General features: G+C 45.0%; 1 protein-coding gene across 1 annotated transcript in view; it reads right to left on the reverse strand.

The window, feature by feature from the left end:
- Positions 1-635: 635 nt before the first annotated feature.
- Positions 636-21,360, reverse strand: part of kif21a (kinesin family member 21A) — a 69,446-nt gene continuing 48,721 nt past the window's right edge. Inside the window, exons 25-34 of the mRNA XM_039017667.1 lie at positions 15,460-15,671; positions 14,600-14,710; positions 10,449-10,580; positions 6,299-6,435; positions 6,022-6,196; positions 5,601-5,765; positions 5,187-5,304; positions 3,361-3,531; positions 2,750-2,949; positions 636-2,655 (exon numbers count right to left, since the gene is read on the reverse strand). Of these exons, the coding sequence (XP_038873595.1) occupies positions 2,562-2,655; positions 2,750-2,949; positions 3,361-3,531; positions 5,187-5,304; positions 5,601-5,765; positions 6,022-6,196; positions 6,299-6,435; positions 10,449-10,580; positions 14,600-14,710; positions 15,460-15,671 (1,515 nt within the window). The 3' untranslated portion in view covers positions 636-2,561. The remainder of the gene's footprint in view (positions 2,656-2,749; positions 2,950-3,360; positions 3,532-5,186; positions 5,305-5,600; positions 5,766-6,021; positions 6,197-6,298; positions 6,436-10,448; positions 10,581-14,599; positions 14,711-15,459; positions 15,672-21,360) is intronic.

The raw sequence follows: 21,360 nt of genomic DNA on the forward strand, positions 1-21,360 counted from the left end.
GAACTGGCAATTCGGAGACCTTTGCTTTACTCTGTAGTTCTAAAATATTCACCTACACCCTGAAATTGAATTTCATATCATCACAGTTAAACATGCCTTAAACATTTAGGGCCGTTTTTTCATTGAGTTCAGGACTTGCCTTATCTGTCTCTGAGGAACTAGCCCTTACGTGCAGCAATCATTGATCTAGTTCAGTACAGAATATTTTAGGATAATAGTCATTTTGAAAATAGTCTGAGATTTGGTTCTGGTTTTCCGGATGAGTTACAAGTAAATAACAGTTTTCACTTGGATGTTTGTGCTCCAAAATTGTATTGTAAGCAATGAGGTCATTACAATGTACAGCTAGCCATTCTGTGCCTTGCTTGTTGATTAATTACAAGTGACACTACTGCCATCTAGAGGATACATCTGGTTAGGATTTTGAAAATAAAATGCTATTTTGAAACCCTGCTCCCTTCCAGTAAGCATAGCTTTTTAATGTAGGTGAATGCCTTACTTTCACTTATCCAATCAGGTTCGTAGATCAGTGAGTACTACAGCTCCAATCCTTGTAGTGCACTTCTTCATCAGTGCTCTCCCCCTCAATCCCCAACCTCCCTCAAAATAAACAGACCCAGATGTACACACATAGGGTGGTTTTTGAAGGATGACATTTATTTCACCAGGCATCTGACATCAGAACTGCTACAGTACAGAGTCAGCCATTTTGGGGAGGGTCGTCTACAGTTAAACTCCAGAAGGGAACCCAGGATTGGTTTTAATACATACAGTTTAACAGAACAAGAGGATCAGGGTTGCATCTGAAATTGCACCCTATTCCCTATATAGTGCACTAGCTTTTGACCAGGGTCCATAGTGCTATGTACAAAAGTAGTGCAATATATAGGCAATAGGGTGCCATTTCAGACTCAGACCAAGAAACATAACAGGCTGACACAGGGTCAGGGAGAGAGGTTCTGTTCAAAAGCATTAAGAGTGCTGTTAGAACACCGTCTCTGAATTATGGTCCTCAGTTTCCCTTGTAGAGCGAGTTTTGGTGATCTACAATGCTGACCTTCAGTTGACTTCATCATACAATACTGTTAACATATAGATCATGTGTTGCTGGCTGCTGCTACTAGTCCTAACATTAACATTCAATAGTTCCAGGAGACAGCAGATACAATTAATCATTTGACAGTTAGTTCATCTTACACCATAGTTGGGGTCAATTCCATTTCAAATCTAGTCAGTCAATTTAGGAAGTACACAAAAATGCCATCTCTAATTTGTGTTACTTTCTGAATTGACTGGAATTGAAATGGTATTGACCCCAGCCCTGGCTCACAGCAATCACAAATATGGCAGTTGTAATGTGCAGTAAAACTGGCACACAGGATACAACCACCATACACTGGGGACTTCCAGGACCAGGATAGGAGAGGCTTACAGTACAGGCACAGGTAAACGGCTCCTCTCCTCCTCACACTTTACATTATTATATACAGTACGTAACTACGATTACCAGGTGGACCTCACCTGGGGTCCAGAACAGAAGACCTCTATGGGTCAAAGGTGAGCAAACAACTTAGCAGCACAGGCGTTAGGTTAGTTCACAACTTTTAGAGGGAGGGTGTGGTAACAGCATTAAGAGGAGAATCGTACATTACTACATAGATATAAATTATGAGTGAGTGAAGACAGTCAGTGTATCCTCAAAGAGACATTGTATTTGCACATAGAGTCAGTAAGGATTACGTGTAAAGACTAAGATAGCAGACAGAAGGTGACTGACTGAAGGCGTTTTCCAAGTGGTTACAAGAGTATTGTTAGTTAGTGTATCCAGTTGACAGGTAAAGTACAAGACAAGTTTTACAATTTGATCAGCTACAATAAGTGGGAGCTGAATTCGAAGCAAAATAACATTTAAACCAAGCGGTGATTTAAGGGGGTGCGGTGATTTGTCAGTTGACATAAAGCCACATTGATATCAGATAAGGACAGACAGTGGTTCTGCTTACAGTGCTTCTGTTCCTTTGCTGTGCCACTGGAGAACCTGGTCCGGGTCTTGTAGGCCAGCTACAGAGCCCAGTGGCCAGCTACAGAGCCCAGTGGCCCACCCATCCTCTTTACCTCCTCTCCGCACCACTCTCCTTCATTAACTCCCCCAGCCCAGAAAGACCCTCAAGATCTGCCTCTATATGTATGTATGTATGTGTGTGTGTATGTGTGTCTAAATATGACCCTTGTGGGCTTACTAAATACTTAATATGAGCTGAGAGGGAAAGATGTCTACCAAGCAAACAGAGTATTTATTCTGCACAAGTCAGTGCAACTGCCAGGCAGGTTAGACTAGATATATTTCCCTAAGGATACATATATCTCACTCTGGAGAAAGACTACAGCTACTTTTGCTGAGATAAGATTCCATTCCTGCGGGCTTGCACAGTTGTCATGGTTACAGTATGTGGGAGCTGGGGGGGGCGGTTTCCATGGTTTCCAAGGTGAAAGGTCAGAGGTAAAAGTGCTAGTCAGCAGCGTCCAAGGTTAAGGGTCACGGCGGGAGGTCACGGCCATGTTCAGTTATTGGCCACCTCGTCAGTGGTGTCCGCCGTTGTCTCTAAGGTACTGTCGAGTCCGCCCCGGGCACGCCAGATCTTCACTGTTCGATCACTATCAAATTACAGAGCAGAAAAACAGTGTCACTGCATTGGCTGCATCCAGGCACTTGTGTGCGTGCGTGTGTGTTTGTGGTTCTGTGACTCACTCAGATGCTGTGAAGAGGTGGCTGCTGTTGGTGGAGATGCCGTTGATGGGGCTCTCGTGGCCCTTGAGTTCCCCCAGGGCCCCCAGTGTGTCTGTGTGCCAAAGCTTGAGCACCCCTCCTCTACAGCCACTCAGCAGGGCCGGAGAGCCAGGCACCACACCCAGGGCACACACCCAGTCACGGTGGGCATTGGGCACTAGCTGTTAGACATACAGACAACTTAGTACATACAGACTCCGTTTCCCATTCAACTAGTTTTCAGGTAGCAGTGTTTATCAAAGAACTTTCCATTTAAAATACCTGCCCCTCACTTCAAGCACCACCTCCCCAAAAGCATGATTCGCCAAAATAGTCAGTGACAGTTCTCCCTCTGTTACACAGATTAGCATTTATTGTCATGATTCTTTCCCTGGAAGTCACTGACTGGCAAAGCCACAAAGTCATAATCTCTCATTTTAAACCTAACCCTAAATGAAGAAAACTAATTTTAGTTTGCATACATTTTTACTACATAGCCAATTCTGACTTTGCAGCTGGCCCATCTAGAAGAAATCTCTGTTCTGGCTCCAGGGCAAGATTCATGCCAATAAACGTCAATCTGTATCTCTTACCTGCAGTAGGTCTTTGCGGGCTAGGTCCCACTTCTTAATGCCGTTGTCCCTGGAGCCACTGAAGAGGACGTCCCCCTGCACCACCAGGGACTCGATACCATCGTAGTGGGGAGGCTCAAAGTTGTGTGTGGGGCCAATAGCACCCAGGGCCCCCTCTGCCACGTCAAACACCTGAAACAGACAGCCCATAAACAGCACTAGTCAAACACCTGAAACAGACAGCCCATAAACAGCACTAGTCAAACATCTGAAACAGACAGCCCATAAACAGAACTAGTCAAACACCTGAAACAGACAGCCCATAAACAGCACTAGTCAAACATCTGAAACAGACAGCCCATAAACAGCACTAGTCAAACATCTGAAACAGACAGCCCATAAACAGCACTAGTCAAACATCTGAAACAGACAGCCCATAAACAGAACTAGTCAAACACCTGAAACAGACAGCCCATAAACAGCACTAGTCAAACATCTGAAACAGACAGCCCATAAACAGCACTAGTCAAACACCTGAAACAGACAGCCCATAAACAGCACTAGTCAAACACCTGAAACAGACAGCCCATAAACAGCACTAGTCAAACACCTGAAACAGACAGCCCATAAACAGCACTAGTCAAACACCTGAAACAGACAGCCCATAAACAGCACTAGTCAAACACCTGAAACAGACAGCCCATAAACAACACTACTCAAACACCTGAAACAGACAGCCCATAAACAGAACTAGTCAAACACCTGAAACAGACAGCCCATAAACAGAACTAGTCAAACACCTGAAACAGACAGCCCATAAACAGCACTAGTCAAACATCTGAAACAGACAGCCCATAAACAGCACTAGTCAAACACCTGAAACAGACAGCCCATAAACAGCACTAGTCAAACACCTGAAACAGACAGCCCATAAACAGCCCTAGTCAAACATCTGAAACAGACAGCCCATAAACAACACTACTCAAACACCTGAAACAGACAGCCCATAAACAGCACTAGTCAAACACCTGAAACAGACAGCCCATAAACAACACTACTCAAACACCTGAAACAGACAGCCCATAAACAGAACTACTCAAACACCTGAAACAGACAGCCCATAAACAGAACTAGTCAAACACCTGAAACAGACAGCCCATAAACAGCACTAGTCAAACACCTGAAACAGACAGCCCATAAACAGCACTAGTCAAACACCTGAAACAGACAGCCCATAAACAACACTACTCAAGTCACAGCAGAGAATCAGCTAGGCTAATTCGTATTACATAGAAAACAAATACAAAATCCAACATGATCCATATGCAAACATGAAACAACATGCAGAAAAAGGTCTCTGACTGAAACATCCACAATAAATAATTCAGAGATGTAATATCGTGTGTTAACTTCTTTTCTACAATGAATATAGAACCCACCCTCACACACCGTAACCCACCCTCACACACCGTAACCCACCCTCACACACACCGTAACCCACCCTCACACACACCGTAACCCACCCTCACACACACCGTAACCCACCCTCACACACACCGTAACCCACACACAGTAATCTACCCTCACACAGATGGTAACCCACACACCATAACCCAGCCTCACACACACCATAACCCAGCCTCACACACACCATAACCCAGCCTCACACACACCATAACCCAGCCTCACACACACCATAACCCAGCCTCACACACACCATAACCCAGCCTCACACACACCATAACCCAGCCTCACACACACCATAACCCAGCCTCACACACACCATAACCCAGCCTCACACACACCATAACCCAGCCTCACACACACCATAACCCAGCCTCACACACCTTGATGTAATGGTCCTTGGAGCCGCTGATGACCAGATCCTGACCATTCCCGCTCTGGTCCACAGTCAGACACATGACTGGACCCAGGTGACCAGTCAGCTTCCCTGTAGATACAAATCTGATCAAGAGAGAGAGAGAGAGAAAATATTGGGATTTAATATGATAGCAAATCTTCTGAGATGAATTGCGTTACTGCAAGAAAGACAACTTGGAATGACAACACTCACTGAGAGAACAGGTACAAGCTCTACCACAGATCAGCAAGGGAATCGACATTCAATACAAGCAGTAGCCTCTAGATCTATCATAGATCTGCACATTATAGTAGTGAGAAAGAGAGAATTGTTCTGAAGACAGAGCCCTTTTCTGGACTTCGCTCTGACAAAATGACTGCCATGCTGTGCCATAGCGTACCTTCCTACGTCCCAGACTCTGACAGAGTTGCCGGCGGCGGCGTACAGGACAGAGCCGCTGGGGTTGAGGGCAATCTGGTTGATCTGGTTCTCTCCTGCCGGGATGGTGACAGTCCGGTTGGTGCTGGACGCACAGGCATCGCCAGGAGTCACCTGACCAGAAGACCTGTAGAATATGATGATTCTGTTAAACACTTCATTCTATCCGGCAAAAGTCCTACAAATCCAGGTAGATGCAGGTAGATCTTCAAGTTAATTAATCCCAGATTGTCTGTATTTATTAACAACAGGTGTAACACTTGCACTGGTGTTATGATTGAGTCAAGTTAATCATATACTGGTGCTACAGATGTCATATTGTGTAGCCTGTCCCCCCAAAAATTGTTATGGTGTTGACACTGTTTCTATTTCTTGACACTCACGTGAGGGTGCGGATGCACTTGGCTGAGTCTCGGATGTCCCAGACCTTGATGTAGGAGGTGGAGACGGTGAAGACCAGGCTGGAGCTGTAGCGGACTGACACCACATTGTTGTGGTGACCCGCCAGGGACATGATCTCCTGACCCGTCACCAGGTTCCACACCTTACACGTACGGTCTGGAAGGATAACAACAAGACATGAGACATTATTGATCTGTGATCAATTATAGTGATCCGCTGATGAAGATGAGTGAGGAAGAGAAGTGGACAGAGTCTGACCTTTGGAGCCGGTGAAGAGGAGGTCATCAGTAGAGTCAACACACAACACCGCTTTAGTGTGACCCTCAGCCACGTGGACACACTGTAGTGTTGCTGACCGACTGCCCTTTGAAGAGGGCACTGGGTTGATTACCCCTCTAGAGAGGAAGAAACCACACACACACACAGGTATTGAGATGTCAATAGCAGGGTCAGAGAAAATGGTAACCGGTTTCCGCCTACCACTGCAGGCACACATTTACATGCCAGTTAGCAACATGCTGCAAATCAAAGTAAAAAACTAAGTACCCAAAGTGACAAGAACGGTCAGGCTAACAAGAGCTGAACGGAACCATACAAAGTACATCAAGACACGGGGCAGACAAGTAGATATTGGTGGCGTAACTGGCAGAGATTTTCAATAGAGCTCAAAGTAACATTTTGTTCTTCATATAAACACAATCCTTCTACAATGACAGTACTTTCACTTGAAACTTTAATTCTTGTTCTTGAATAAAAGTTGTTGGGTGACAACAAAAACAAGTCGTTGTGCAGATAGGGACACACCAGATAAAGCGCACCGTGTGACATAGGTGGAGACTTCATCCACGCTATGTGAACAGAAGGAAAATAGATAATTGGATAGGAAATCTGAGGAAAATGCTTAATAAATTCTACCAACACATGTCCTGTGCTACACGTGGATAGAAGACACTTGATCATTGTTACTCTCCCTTCCGGGACGGCTATAAGGCCCTCCCCCGCGGCAAATCAGAACACGCCTCCATTCTGCTCTTCCAGAAACTTAAACAGGAAGCACCCATGGTAAGGACTGTTCAAAGCTGGTCTGACCAATCAGAATCTATGCTACAGCTCAGCCTTCAACACAATAGTGCCCTCCAAGATCATCACTAAGTTCAGGGCCCTTCGTCTGAACCCCTCTCTGCACAACTGGGTCCTGGACTTCCTGACGAGGCGACCCCAGGTGGTGAAGGTAGGCAACAACACCTCAGCCACGCTGATCCTCAACACACGCTGATCCTCAACACAAGGACCCCACAGGGGTGCGTGCTCAGCCCCCTCCTGTACACCCTGTTCATCCAACTCAATCATCAAGTTTGTTGATGACAACAGCGGTAGACCTGATAGCTCATCCTATATAACTACTGCTGTAAATACTGTATCCTGGACATAGCTCTAAATATATATAACTACTGCTGTAAATACTGTATCCTGGACATAGCTCTAAATATATATAACTACTGCTGTAAATACTGTATTCTCCACATAGCCCATCCTATATAACTACTGCTGTACATACTGTATCCTGGACATAGCTCATCCTATATAACTACTGCTGTACATACTGTATTCTCCACATAGCTCATCCTATATAACTACTGCTGTACATACTGTATTCTCCACATAGCTCATCCTATATAACTACTGCTGTACATACTGTATTCTCCACATAGCTCATCCTATATAACTACTGCTGTACATACTGTATCCTGGACATAGCTCATCCTATATAACTACTGCTGTACATACTGTATTCTCCACATAGCTCATCCCATATAACTACTGCTATACATACAGTATTCTGGACATAGCTCATCCTATATAACTACTGCTGTACATACTGTATTCTGGACATAGCCCATCCTATATAACTACTGCTGTACATACTGTATTCTGGACATAGCTCATCCTATATAACTACTGCTGTACATACTGTATTCTCCACATAGCTCATCCTATATAACTACTGCTGTACATACTGTATTTTGGACATAGCTCATCCTATATAACTACTGCTATACATACTGTATTCTCCACATAGCTCATCCCATATAACTACTGCTATACATACAGTATTCTGGACATAGCTCATCCTATATAACTACTGCTGTACATACTGTATTCTGGACATAGCTCATCCTATATAACTACTGCTGTACATACTGTATTCTCCACATAGCTCATCCTATATAACTACTGCTGTACATACTGTATTCTCCACATAGCTCATCCTATATAACTACTGCTGTACATACAGTATTTTTCCTACTTATATATTGTCCATACACACACACACACCACATAGCATTTTGTTGCACCTGCTTTAACATCTGCTAATCTGTGTATGAGACAAATACATTTTGATTTGATTGAAATGTCCAATTATCCCTTGTGGGTGTGGGAAATGAAAGGTGATCTAGAACAGGACAGGGGAATTCTGTGGACAATAAAGTTTTCTAAAATCTAAATCTTGCTAGAGGAGAGGTGACAAAGTGTCATGAGTGGTTTAGATGTAGCTCCTAATGTGCAGTTGAGAGAGAGAGAGAGCTCATCAATCCCAATATCATAGCCTACCTAATGTATGCAGCATACCTGTAAACAATAGATGTGATTGGTCATTTGACTGCCAAGGCCTCCTTGCTCATAACATTTGATGTATAGACTATAACTAACTTTTTGAACCAAAAGTAATGGTTATTACTTATACAATGCGTATAACTTAACTATAAATGTATGCTTATTACTTATAACTTACAGTGCTGTGAAAAAGTATTTGCCCCCTTCCTGATTTCTTATTTTTTTGCACATTTGTCACAATGTTTCAGATCATCAAACAAATTTTAATATTACACAAAGATAACACAAAATGCAGTTAAGTGATGATTTTATTTATTAAGGGAAAAAAAGCTATCCAAACCTTCATGGCCCTATGTGAGAAAGTAATTGCCCCCTAAACCTAATAACTGGTTGTGCCACCCTCAGCAGCAACAACTGCAATCAAATGTTTGCGATAACTGGCAAGGAGTCTTTCACATCGCTGTGGAGGAATTTTGGCCCACTCTTCTTTGCAGAATTGTTTTAATTCAGACACATTGGAGTGTTTTCGAGCATGAACCGCCTTTTTAAGGTCACGCCACAGCATCTCAATCAGATTCAAGTCCGGACTTTGACTAGGCCACTCCAAAACCTTTATTTTTTTATGCCATTCAGAGGTGGACTTGCTGGTGTGTTTTGGATCATTGTCCTGCTGCAGAACCCAAGTGCACTTCAGCTTGAGGTCACGAACTGATGGCCGAACATTCTCCTTCAGGATCTTTTGGTAGAGAGCAGAATTCATGGTTCCATCAATCACAGCAAGTCGTCCAGGTCCTGAAGCAGCAAAGCAGCCCCAGACCATCACACTACCACCACCATATTTGACTGTTGGTATGATGTTCTTTATCTGAAATGCTGTGTTACTTTTACGCCAGATGTAACTGGACGCACACCTTCCAAAAAGTTAAACTTTTGTCTCGTCAGTCCACAGAATATTTTCCCAAAAGTCTTGGGGATCATCAAGATGTTTTTTTTGCCAGAAGTGAGACGAGCCTTTGTTATTTTTGGTCAGCAGCGGTTTTCGCCTTGGAACTCTGCCATGGGTACCATTTTTGCCCAGTCTCTTTCTTATGGTTGAGTCATGAACACTGACCTTAACTGAGGCAAGTGAGGCCTGCCGTTCTTTAGATGTTGTTGTGGGTTCTTTTGTGACCTCTTGGATGAGTCGTCGCTGCGCTCTTGGGGTAATTTTGGTAGACCGGCCACTCCTGGGAAGGTTCACCACTGTTCCAAATTTTTCCCATTTGTGGATAATGGCTCTCACCGTGGTTCGCTGGAGTCCCAAAGCTTTAGAAATAGCTTTGTAACCCTTTCCAGACTGATAGATGTCAATTACTTTGTTTGTTTGTTCCTGAATTTCTTTGGATCGTGGCATGATGTCTTGCATTTTGAGATCTTTTGGCCTACTTCACTTCGTCAGACAGGTTCTATTGAAGTGATTTCTTGATTCACAGGTCTGGCAGTAATCAGGTCTGGGTGTGGCTAGTGAAATTGAACTCAGCTTTCCCAAAAATTTGATTAACCAGTAAATTCATGATTTAACAAGGGGGAGCAATTACTTTGTCACATAGGGCCATGAAGGTTCGGATCATTTTATTTATTAAGGGAAAAAGGCTATCACTTAACTGCATTTTGTGTTTACTTGGGTTATCTTTGTGTAATATTACAATTAGTTTGATGATCTGAAACATTTAAGTGTGACAAATGTGCAAAAACATAAGACATCAGGAAGGGGGCAAATACTTTTTCACAGCACTGTATGTCTTCCTCTTACTTATCCTGCGGTCTGTCTGCTCTCTCCAGACACCCTGTCAGACGTACAAATACGTTGCCTTGGCTACGAGGGCGGGTGGAAGGGGAGGATGGGGGAGACGGGGTGCTGGCGTCCGAGTTCCTCGTCTCACAGCTGGTACAATGGACAGGGAGGCTGAGGCTCAGTTTACATACATAAGCAGAGGACAAGTCAGTTGCCTTTGAACTGAGTGTGTACAGTGTACAAGATCTCTCTCACACACACACACACACACACACACACACACACACACACACACACACACACACACACACACACACACACACACACACACACACACACACACACACACACACACACACACACACACACACACACACACGCGCACCCCAGTGGAAATGCGCATTCATGGACGCACACACATACACTACCGGTCCAAAGTTCTTTTTTTTATTACTATTTTCTTCATTGCAGAATAATAGTGAAGACATCAAAACTATGAAATAACACATACAAAATCATGTAGTAACCAAAAAAGTGTTAAACAAATCAAAATATATTTTATATTTGAGATTCTTCAAATAGCCACCCTTTGCCTTGATGACAGCTTTGCACACTCTTGGCATTCTCTCAACCAGCTTCATGAGGTAGTCACTTGGAATGCATTGCAATTAACAGGTGTGCCTTCTTAAAAGGTAATTTGTGGAAATTATTTCCTTCTTAATGTGTTTGAGCCATTCAGTTGTGATGTGACAAGGTATACAGAAGATAGCCCTATTTGGTAAAAGACCAAGTACATATTATGGCAAGAACAGCTCAAATAAGCAAAGAGAAACGGCAGTCCATCATTACTTTAAGACATGAAGGTCAGTCAATACGGAACATTTCAAGAACTTTGAAAGTTTCTTCAAGTGCAGTTGCAAAAACCATCAAGTGGGAGGACTGCCACAGGAATGGAAAACCCAGAGTTACCTCTGCTGCAGAAGATAAGTTCATTAGAGTTACCAGCCTCAGAAATTGCAGCCCAAATAAATGCTTCACAGTAACAGACACATCTCAATATTGACTGTTCAGAGAATGTGTGAATCAGGCCTTCATGGTCAAATTGCTGCAAAGAAACCACTACTAAAGGACACCAATAATAAGAAGAGACTTGCTTGGGCCAAGAAACACGAGCAATGGACATTAGACCGGTGGAAATTTGTGCTTTGGTTCTGGAGAACAAATTGGAGATTTTTGTGTTATGGTGTGGGTGTTATGGTGTTATGGTGTGGGGGTGCTTTGCTGGTGACACTGTCTGTGATTTATTTAGAATTCACAGCATTCTGCAGTGGTACACCATCCCATCTGGTTTGTACTTAGTGGGACTATCATTTTTTTTTCTCAACAGGACAATGACGCAACACATCTCCAGGCTGTGTAAGGGGTATTTTACCAAGAAGGAGAGTGATGGAGTGCTGCATCAGATGACCTGGCCTCCACAATCCCCCGACCTCAACCAAATTGAGATTGTTTGGGGTAAGTCGGCACACAGACTTAAGGAAAACCAGCCAACAAGCATTTGTGGGAACTCCTTACAACTGTTGGAAAAGCATTCCAGGTGAAGCTGGTTGAGAGAATGCCAAGAGTGTGTAAAGCTGTCATCAAGGCAAAGGGTGGCTATTTGAAGAATCTCAAATATAGCAAATATAGCATATATATATATACACTGCTCAAAAAAATAAAGGGAACACTTAAACAACACAATGTAACTCCAAGTTAATCACACTTCTGTGAAATCAAACTGTCCACTTAGGAAGCAACACTGATTGACAATAAATTTCACATGCTGTTGTGCAAATGGAATAGACAACAGGTGGAAATTATAGGCAATTAGCAAGACACCCCCAATAAAGGAGTGGTTCTGCAGGTGGTGACCACAGACCACTTCTCAGTTCCTATGCTTCCTGGCTGATGTTTTGGTCACTTTTGAATGCTGGCGGTGCTTTCACTCTAGTGGTAGCATGAGACGGAGTCTACAACCCACACAAGTGGCTCAGGTAGTGCAGCTCATCCAGGATGGCACATCAATGCGAGCTGTGGCAAGAAGGTTTGCTGTGTCTGTCAGCGTAGTGTCCAGAGCATGGAGTCGCTACCAGGAGACAGGCCAGTACATCAGGAGACGCAGGAGGAGCACTGCCAGAGCCCTGCAAAATGACCTCCAGCAGGCCACAAATGTGCATGTGTCTGCTCAAACGGTCAGAAACAGACTCCATGAGGGTGGTATGAGGGCCCGACGTCCACAGTTGGGGGTTGTGCTTACAGCCCAACACCGTGCAGGACGTTTGGCATTTGCCAGAGAACACCAAGATTGGCAAATTCGCCACTGGCGCCCTGTGCTCTTCACAGATGAAAGCAGGTTCACACTGAGCACATGTGACAGACGTGACAGTCTGGAGACGCCGTGGAGAACGTTCTGCTGCCTGCAACATCCTCCAGCATGACCGGTTTGGCGGTGGGTCAGTCATGGTGTGGGGTGGCATTTCTTTGGGGGGCCGCACAGCCCTCCATGGGCTCGCCAGAGGTAGCCTGACTGCCATTAGGTACCGAGATGAGATCCTCAGACCCCTTGTGAGACCATATGCTGGTGCGTTTGGCCCTGGGTTCCTCCTAATGCAAGAAAATGCTAGACCTCATGTGGCTGGAGTGTGTCAGCAGTTCCTGCAAGAGGAAGGCATTGATGCTATGGACTGGCCCGCCCGTTCCCCAGACCTGAATCCAATTGAGCACATCTGGGACATCATGTCTCGCTCCATCCACCAATGCCACATTGCACCACAGACTGTCCAGGAGTTGGCGGATGCTTTAGTCCAGGTCTGGGAGGAGATCCCTCAGGAGACCATCCGCCACCTCATCAGGAGCATGCCCAGGTGTTGTAGGGAGGTCATACAGGCACGTGGAGGCCACACACACTACTGAGCCTCATTTTGACTTGTTTTAAGGACATTACATCAAAGTTGGATCAGCCTGTAGTGTGGTTTTCCACTTTAATTTTGAGTGTGACTCCAAATCCAGACCTCCATGGGTTGATAAATTTGATTTACATTGATCATTTTTGTGTGATTTTGTTGTCAGCACATTCAACTATGTAAAGAAAAAAGTATTTAATAAGAATAGTTCATTCATTCAGATCTAGAATGTGTTATTTTAGTGTTCCCTTTATTTATTTGAGCAGTATATATATATATATATATATATATATATATATATATATATATATATATATATATATATATATATATATAATATAGCATAACACTTTTTGGTTACTACATGATTCCATGTGTGTTATTTCATAGTTTTGATGTCTTCACTATTATTCTACAATGTGTAAAAAATAAAGAAAAACCCTTGAATAAGTAGGTGTTCTAAAACTTTTGACCAGTAGTGTACCTCAGACAGTACAGGCTAAAATAAATAAACATCTTTCATTGTTGGAAACTATCCCCTTATGTCTTCTCTGGAACCCTTCTTATTCATTTCCTTTTAGAACGCTTTTAAAACACAGGAGGCTCTGCGTTCATTTCTGAGACTCAGCACAAGTCTTTTCACGTTTGGTCGAAGAACATTGAGTTGTGCACGCTCATCACCTGGGGTCCTGAGAACTGATCGGGAAAGACCGTTTGTTCACTCAGGGTTTGAATCAAAATGGAAACAGCTTTCAACATGGTTCCCCTCACCCCGACCTTTAGCTTTTTAGATTACATCCACTTCAAAGTGTTTGAGAGGAACAGCTGGCTTTCGCTGCAATGACAATATATAGGATTTATATATCGTATTTGCCAAATTTGCATTAGAGGGTTTGAAGAGGTTGAGAGGGCCAAGTTGAACACTGAATTAAAATGGAATACTAAAGAATCGCTTTGAGAAACAGAAGTTAATCATTTAATCTCATTCAAGAGGGATATAGGAACATATTTAGCTATATTTCCCAAGAGTAAGCTCATTACATGAAATTCAGTGCAGAACTTGGCAGGGTAAGTTTATAATCACACCAGGCAGATACTTGTTGATTAAGATACCACATGCTCCCTGAGATAGGAAATTAAGAAAAGGGAAAGGTGGATATCATGGTCTGTTGGGAAAAGATGTGCTTTTGGCCTCCAGCCACCAGAGCATCGCTAGTCTCTTACTGTTTGATCTCCTTGACCTTAGCCGCCGCTTGTGCCCTGTCATAGGTCTTCCTGCGAGAGAGCGGCGAGGGCTCTGGAACTCTCTTTTCCGCCCCCGAGGAGGAGGCAGCTCTGGAGCCGGAACTAACATTTAGTTTGGTTGTTATTAGCAACAACATAAAACATAAGGAACAAAAAGGACAACAAGGATGTAAACAAAATAAAACAATATGGAGGGGGTGAGCATGCAGTACACAAATAGCACACTGTTACCTGACATTCAGTCCCAATAAAGACGTCCTCCTTCACCAAGCTCGTGGTTCATCAGGACACTATGGTGTAGCATTATGGCTATACTCTATCACACTCAACTCAGTCCCCAGCTCCACATCTTACTAATTCAAGTCCCGCTAGAATTGGTTCTCAGCCAACACTCCAGCGACTCAGAGAAAAAGTATTGCTGCTCACGCCATAGAGAACTACTGTGCACTAACTGGCTAGCATTATTAACTCTTTGCGTTAAATGTTAAAAGATGAAGCTGTTATTATTGTGGAAAGTTAACATTGGGCTATACAGTTGGAGCATAACATCTAACGAGAGAACATGAGACCTGCATGATCATACTGTACAAGCCTCATAATCATGTGAGTGTGTCTGTCTCTGTGTGTGCATGCATTTGTCTGTCTGTAGCATTAGTGTTATTTCTAAAGGGATACGTTTTGGTTTCTACTGGCCTGGGAAGGAGATTTACAATCCAATAGGGCAGGTTTAAAGAACATGTCAGGCAAAGTCAGGCAAAATGAAAACAGATTAAGCAGCAGTTCTATCAACATGCAGGAAGCAGCTGGTTAGCAGTCAGCACGAGCTGCCCCAGACTTACATGCTGCCCATCTTAGAGGCCAAGCCAGGAGAATGAGCCATAAAGTCTCTGTCCCTGACTGATGAGCCAATGGGGGTCTCAGGATCTCTGCCCTCTTCTGGTGTTTCAGCCAATGGGAGACAGGGGGAGGAGAAATCTCCGCTGGGCATGTCAGGGGCGGCGTCACTATTAGCGTAGAGCAACTCCATCTGAGTGGTGGTTCTTCTACGAGCCTGCGAGGGGGGAAACACATTTACATTCAAGAAAACAACAAGCTTGGAAGAGGAAGACTAAACACACAAGACCTCACACACACACGTCCCCACGAGGACAGTAAAACAAGACCTCACACACACATCCCCACGAGGACAGTAAAACAAGACCTCACACACACGTCCCCACGAGGACAGTAAAACAAGACCTCACACACACGTCCCCACGAGGACAGTAAAACAAGACCTCACACACACGTCCCCACGAGGACAGTAAAACAAGACCTCACACACACACGTCCCCACGAGGACAGTAAAACAAGACCTCACACACACACGTCCCCACGAGGACAGTAAAACAAGACCTCACACACACACGTCCCCACGAGGACAGTAAAACAAGACTTCACACACACACGTCCCCACGAGGACAGTAAAACAAGACCTCACACACACACGTCCCCACGAGGACAGTAAAACAAGACCTCACACACACACACGTCCCCACGAGGACAGTAAAACAAGACCTCACACACACACGTCCCCACGAGGACAGTAAAACAAGACCTCACACACACACGTCCCCACGAGGACAGTAAAACAAGACCACACACACACACGTCCCCACGAGGACAGTAAAACAAGACCTCACACACGTCCCCACGAGGACAGTAAAACAAGACCTCACACACGTCCCCACGAGGACAGTAAAACAAGACCATACACACATCCCCACGAGGATAGTAAAACAAGACCTCACACACACACACACATCCCCACGAGGACAGTAAAACAAGACCTCACACACACGTCCCCACGAGGACAGTAAAACAAGACCTCACACACACGTCCCCCTGAGGACAGTAAAACAAGACCTCACACACACGTCCCCCTGAGGACAGTAAAACAAGACCTCACACACACGTCCCCACGAGGACAGTAAAAAAGACCTCACACACACGTCCCCCCGAGGACAGTAAAACAAGACCTCACACACACGTCCCCACGAGGACAGTAAAACAAGACCTCACACACACGTCCCCACGAGGACAGTAAAACAAGACCTCACACACACGTCCCCACGAGGACAGTAAAACAAGACCTCACACACACGTCCCCACGAGGACAGTAAAACAAGACCTCACACACACGTCCCCACGAGGACAGTAAAACAAGACCTCACACACACGTCCCCACGAGGACAGTAAAACAAGACCTCACACACACGTCCCCACGAGGACAGTAAAACAAGACCTCACACACACGTCCCCACGAGGACAGTAAAACAAGACCTCACACACACGTCCCCACGAGGACAGTAAAACAAGACCTCACACACACGTCCCCACGAGGACAGTAAAACAAGACCTCCCACACACACATCCCCACGAGGACAGTAAAACAAGACCTCCCACACACACATCCCCACGAGGACAGTAAAACAAGACCTCCCACACACACATCCCCACGAGGACAGTAAAACAAGACCTCCCACACACACATCCCCACGAGGACAGTAAAACAAGACCTCCCACACACACATCCCCACGAGGACAGTAAAACAAGACCTCACACACACGTCCCCACGAGGACAGTAAAACAAGACCTCACACACACGTCCCCACGAGGACAGTAAAACAAGACCTCACACACACGTCCCCACGAGGACAGTAAAACAAGACCTCACACACACGTCCCCACGAGGACAGTAAAACAAGACCTCACACACACGTCCCCACGAGGACAGTAAAACAAGACCTCACACACACGTCCCCACGAGGACAGTAAAACAAGACCTCACACACACACGTCCCCACGAGGACAGTAAAACAAGACCTCACACACACGTCCCCACGAGGACAGTAAAACAAGACCTCACACACACATCCCCACGAGGACAGTAAAACAAGACCTCCCACACACACATCCCCACGAGGACAGTAAAACAAGACCTCCCACACACACATCCCCACGAGGACAGTAAAACAAGACCTCCCACACACACATCCCCACGAGGACAGTAAAACAAGACCTCCCACACACACATCCCCACGAGGACAGTAAAACAAGACCTCCCACACACACATCCCCACGAGGACAGTAAAACAAGACCTCCCGCACACACATCCCCACGAGGACAGTAAAACAAGACCTCACACACACACATCCCCACGAGGACAGTAAAACAAGACCTCACACACACACACGTCCCCATGAGGACAGTAAAACAAGACCTCACACGTCACCATGAGGACAGTAAAACAAGACCTCACACACACACTAACAGCTTACAGACGGTAGGCAAATAAGGTCACAGTTATGAAAAGAGGCCTTTCTACTGACTCTGAAAAACACAAAAAGAAAGATGCCCAGGGTCCCTGCTCATCTGCGTAAACATGCCTTAGGCATGCTGCAAGGAGGCATGAGGACTGCAGATGTGGCCAGGACAATAAATTGCAATGTCTGTACTGTGAGAAGCCTAAGACAGCACTACAAGGAGACAGGACGGACAGCTGACCGTCCTCGCAGTGGCAGACCACGTGTAACAACACCTGCACAGGATCGCTACATCCGAACATCACACCTGCGGGACAGGTACAGGATGGCAACAACAACTGCCCGAGTTACACCAAAAATGCACAATCCCTCCATCAGTGTTCAGACTGTCTGCAATAGGCTGAGGGAGGCTGGACTAAGGGCTTGTAGGCCTGTTGTAAGGCATGTCCTCACCAGACACCATCGGCAACGTCGCCTATGGGCACAAACCCACCATCACTGGACCAGACAGGACTGGCAAAAAGTGCTCTTCACTGACGAGTCGCGGTTTTGTCTCACCAGGGGTGATGGTCGGATTCGCGTTTATCGTCGAAGGAATGAGCTACACCGAGGCCTGTACTCTGGAGCAGGATCGATTTGGAGGTGGAGGGTCGGTCATGGTCTGGGGCGGTGTGTCACAGCATCATCGGACTGAGCTTGTTGTCATTGCAGGCAATCTCAACGCTGTGCGTTACAGGGAAGACATCCTCCTCCCTCATGTGGTACCCTTCCTGCAGGCTCATCCTGACATGAACCTCCAGCATGACAATGCCACCAGCCATACTGCTCGTTCTGTGAGTGATTTCCTGCAAGACAGGAATGTCAGTGTTCTGCCATGGCCAACGAAGAGCCCGGATCTCAGGGACACATTATTCCATTTCTGTTAGTCACATGTCTGTGGAACTTGTTCAGTTTATGGTCTCAGTTGTTGAATCTTGTTATGTTCATACATATATTTACAAATGTTTTGTTTGCTGAAAATAAACTGAGTTTATTATATTAACATTTTACTTTGTATTTAATGTTATAATATTATACACATTTATACTAATTTCTCATCCAGGTTGAGGATAGTGCATCTGCAGTGGACATATGTAGATTGAGCCAGAGCCAGGATACCACTGCCACCCCAATGTTGTAATATTTTAGGAGGCTGAAGTCAGGGGCCCTAGATATGTTTTTTAGTTTCCACCTCCAACAAAAGTGTGAAAGGTCTGTGGTGCAGAAGGTTTTCTTTTGTAAAGATGGGACCAACAGGAAGTGGCTGTCATACAGTGAAGAGAACCATGCTTTATTCTGATTAATTTGTATGGCATTTGCAAAGCCAACAGAAAATAGCAGACTGGAAGCATATCCATCAGAGTGGAAGAGAATGAGAACAGCATTATGCATAGAGGTTATGCTGAGGCCTACTTTCTTATTAAGGTCCCCTAAAGGTAACATTGAAAGCCTGTTCCTCGGCAGTCAGATGTCTGCTCATAGAGAGCAAGTGTGCAGAGGAAGGCAAGTGCTAGAGCGCATTATAGATGTTGTTAAAGTCATAAACAAGAGGAGTCTGAGCTACAGAGGCATGCAGTCTGAAGCAGCTTATACGTTAGATGACAGCAGCATTGACCATGGCAACTTTTTAGAGATGATCATTCTGCTGGGAAAGTACGACCTGTGTATGAAAGAGCATCTCACTGCCTGCATAGAGAAAAAACAAAAACTGCATGAGTCTGGGTCAAGAGGGGGCAGAGGCTCTGTAATCACTCTATCATCAAAGACTACCATCGATAACGTCATTACCACCATCCAACACACAATGCAGGCCACCATAGCAAGTGAAATCCAGGAAGCGGGTATGTTTTCAGTCCAGACTGACACTATGCAGGACATTACAACACAAGGTCAATGCTCTGTCATAGTCAGATATGTGACGAACATCATCCATGAGAGGCATCCACTGGACAATACTTTGTCCAGGTACTGAGTGAAGTACTGGAAAACATGAAGTTTGACATCAGCAAGTGCATTGTCAATTCCACTGACGGAGCCTCCAGTATGCAAGGCCAGTATAAAGGCTTCTCTGCCCTGCTCTCTGGAAAGTCCACCAATCAAGTGCGGTGCTATGCACACATTATGAACCTTGTTTTGGCAGACAACAGAGAGTGTCTTGGCAAGTGGGTCACTCATTAACAACATAGCTGTGTTCTTCCGTGAATCCTACCAGAGGATGAACATTTGGGAGACGTCTTGCTCCAATTGGAGAGACACCCTGGTGGGCTGAAGACAGTGCCTTAAAGAAGGTCTTCGGAGCTTTTGGAAATCCAGATGAGGGTCTGTATGTTGAGGTCCTTCTCACACTTTCAACCATACAAGATCAGAAAAACAACACTACTGCACAGGTCAAAGCACAAGGATACATTGAGGGGTTGCTGAAGTATGAAACAATACTTACAGCTCAGATACTCCTCAGAATATTTTAGGTCGCCTCACCAGTCTCAAAATATCTTCAAACAAGTGGAATGGACATTCTGTCTGCGCATCGTATGGTTGTGTCTACAGAGGAGCAGCTGAAAGGAATGGCAAGACATTTTGAAAAAGTCAAGGCAGCTGCAGACACATTTGTTCAGTGGGCCAACAGGAAGTTGCAGGAACGGGATGAGGAAACAGAGCTGGAGTTCGAAACCACTCTGCCAATGAAAAGGGCTCGAAAGAAGAAAACCATGCCTGGAGAGATGGCACAAAACAAGACTTTTACTGGGACAGAGAGTGCATACAGGATTGGTGTCCATAATCAAATACTGGATACAGTTATAGATGGCATCCATCGGCTATTTCTGAGTAATGACACTGTGTATGCCGACATGGCTCTTCTGAACCCTAAACACTTTAGTCAGATAACATCCAGTGCCAGTGGCCTTCCACAGACAGCCCTTCAAGAACTAAGCAAATGTTTGATCAAATTTGACAGCAGAGCAACGGTGGCCAATTTACAGAGTGAGCTCTTGAGTCTGGCAGAACAGTGGACTAGGTTAAAACAATCGGGATTTGAAGAATACACAACCAGGACTATGGAGGATCATGGACCTGAAGGAAATGAAGATGAGGTGGAGATGGTGAACAAGAGCTGTTCATCTAGCAAGGGCTGTCTAGTGTGTCGCTACCGTATTCTTAGTCAGTACAACCTATTGACCGACGCATATCATTTCTTGGGCCTTGCTTACAAGTTCCTACTTATCCTGTCAGTAACCCAGGTAGCTTGCGAGCGGAGCTTCTCTACTCTGAAATGCATTAAGAGTAGGCTCAGGAGCACGCTATCAACAGCACCTGGAGGCTTTTATGCTCCTGGCTACTGAGCGAGATGTTTGAATGGCCCTGGACAGTGACCTGGTTATAGATGGTATTGCAG

Source organism: Salvelinus namaycush, chromosome 21, assembly GCF_016432855.1.
Source record: "Salvelinus namaycush isolate Seneca chromosome 21, SaNama_1.0, whole genome shotgun sequence".
Classification (NCBI taxonomy): Eukaryota; Metazoa; Chordata; class Actinopteri; order Salmoniformes; family Salmonidae; genus Salvelinus; species Salvelinus namaycush.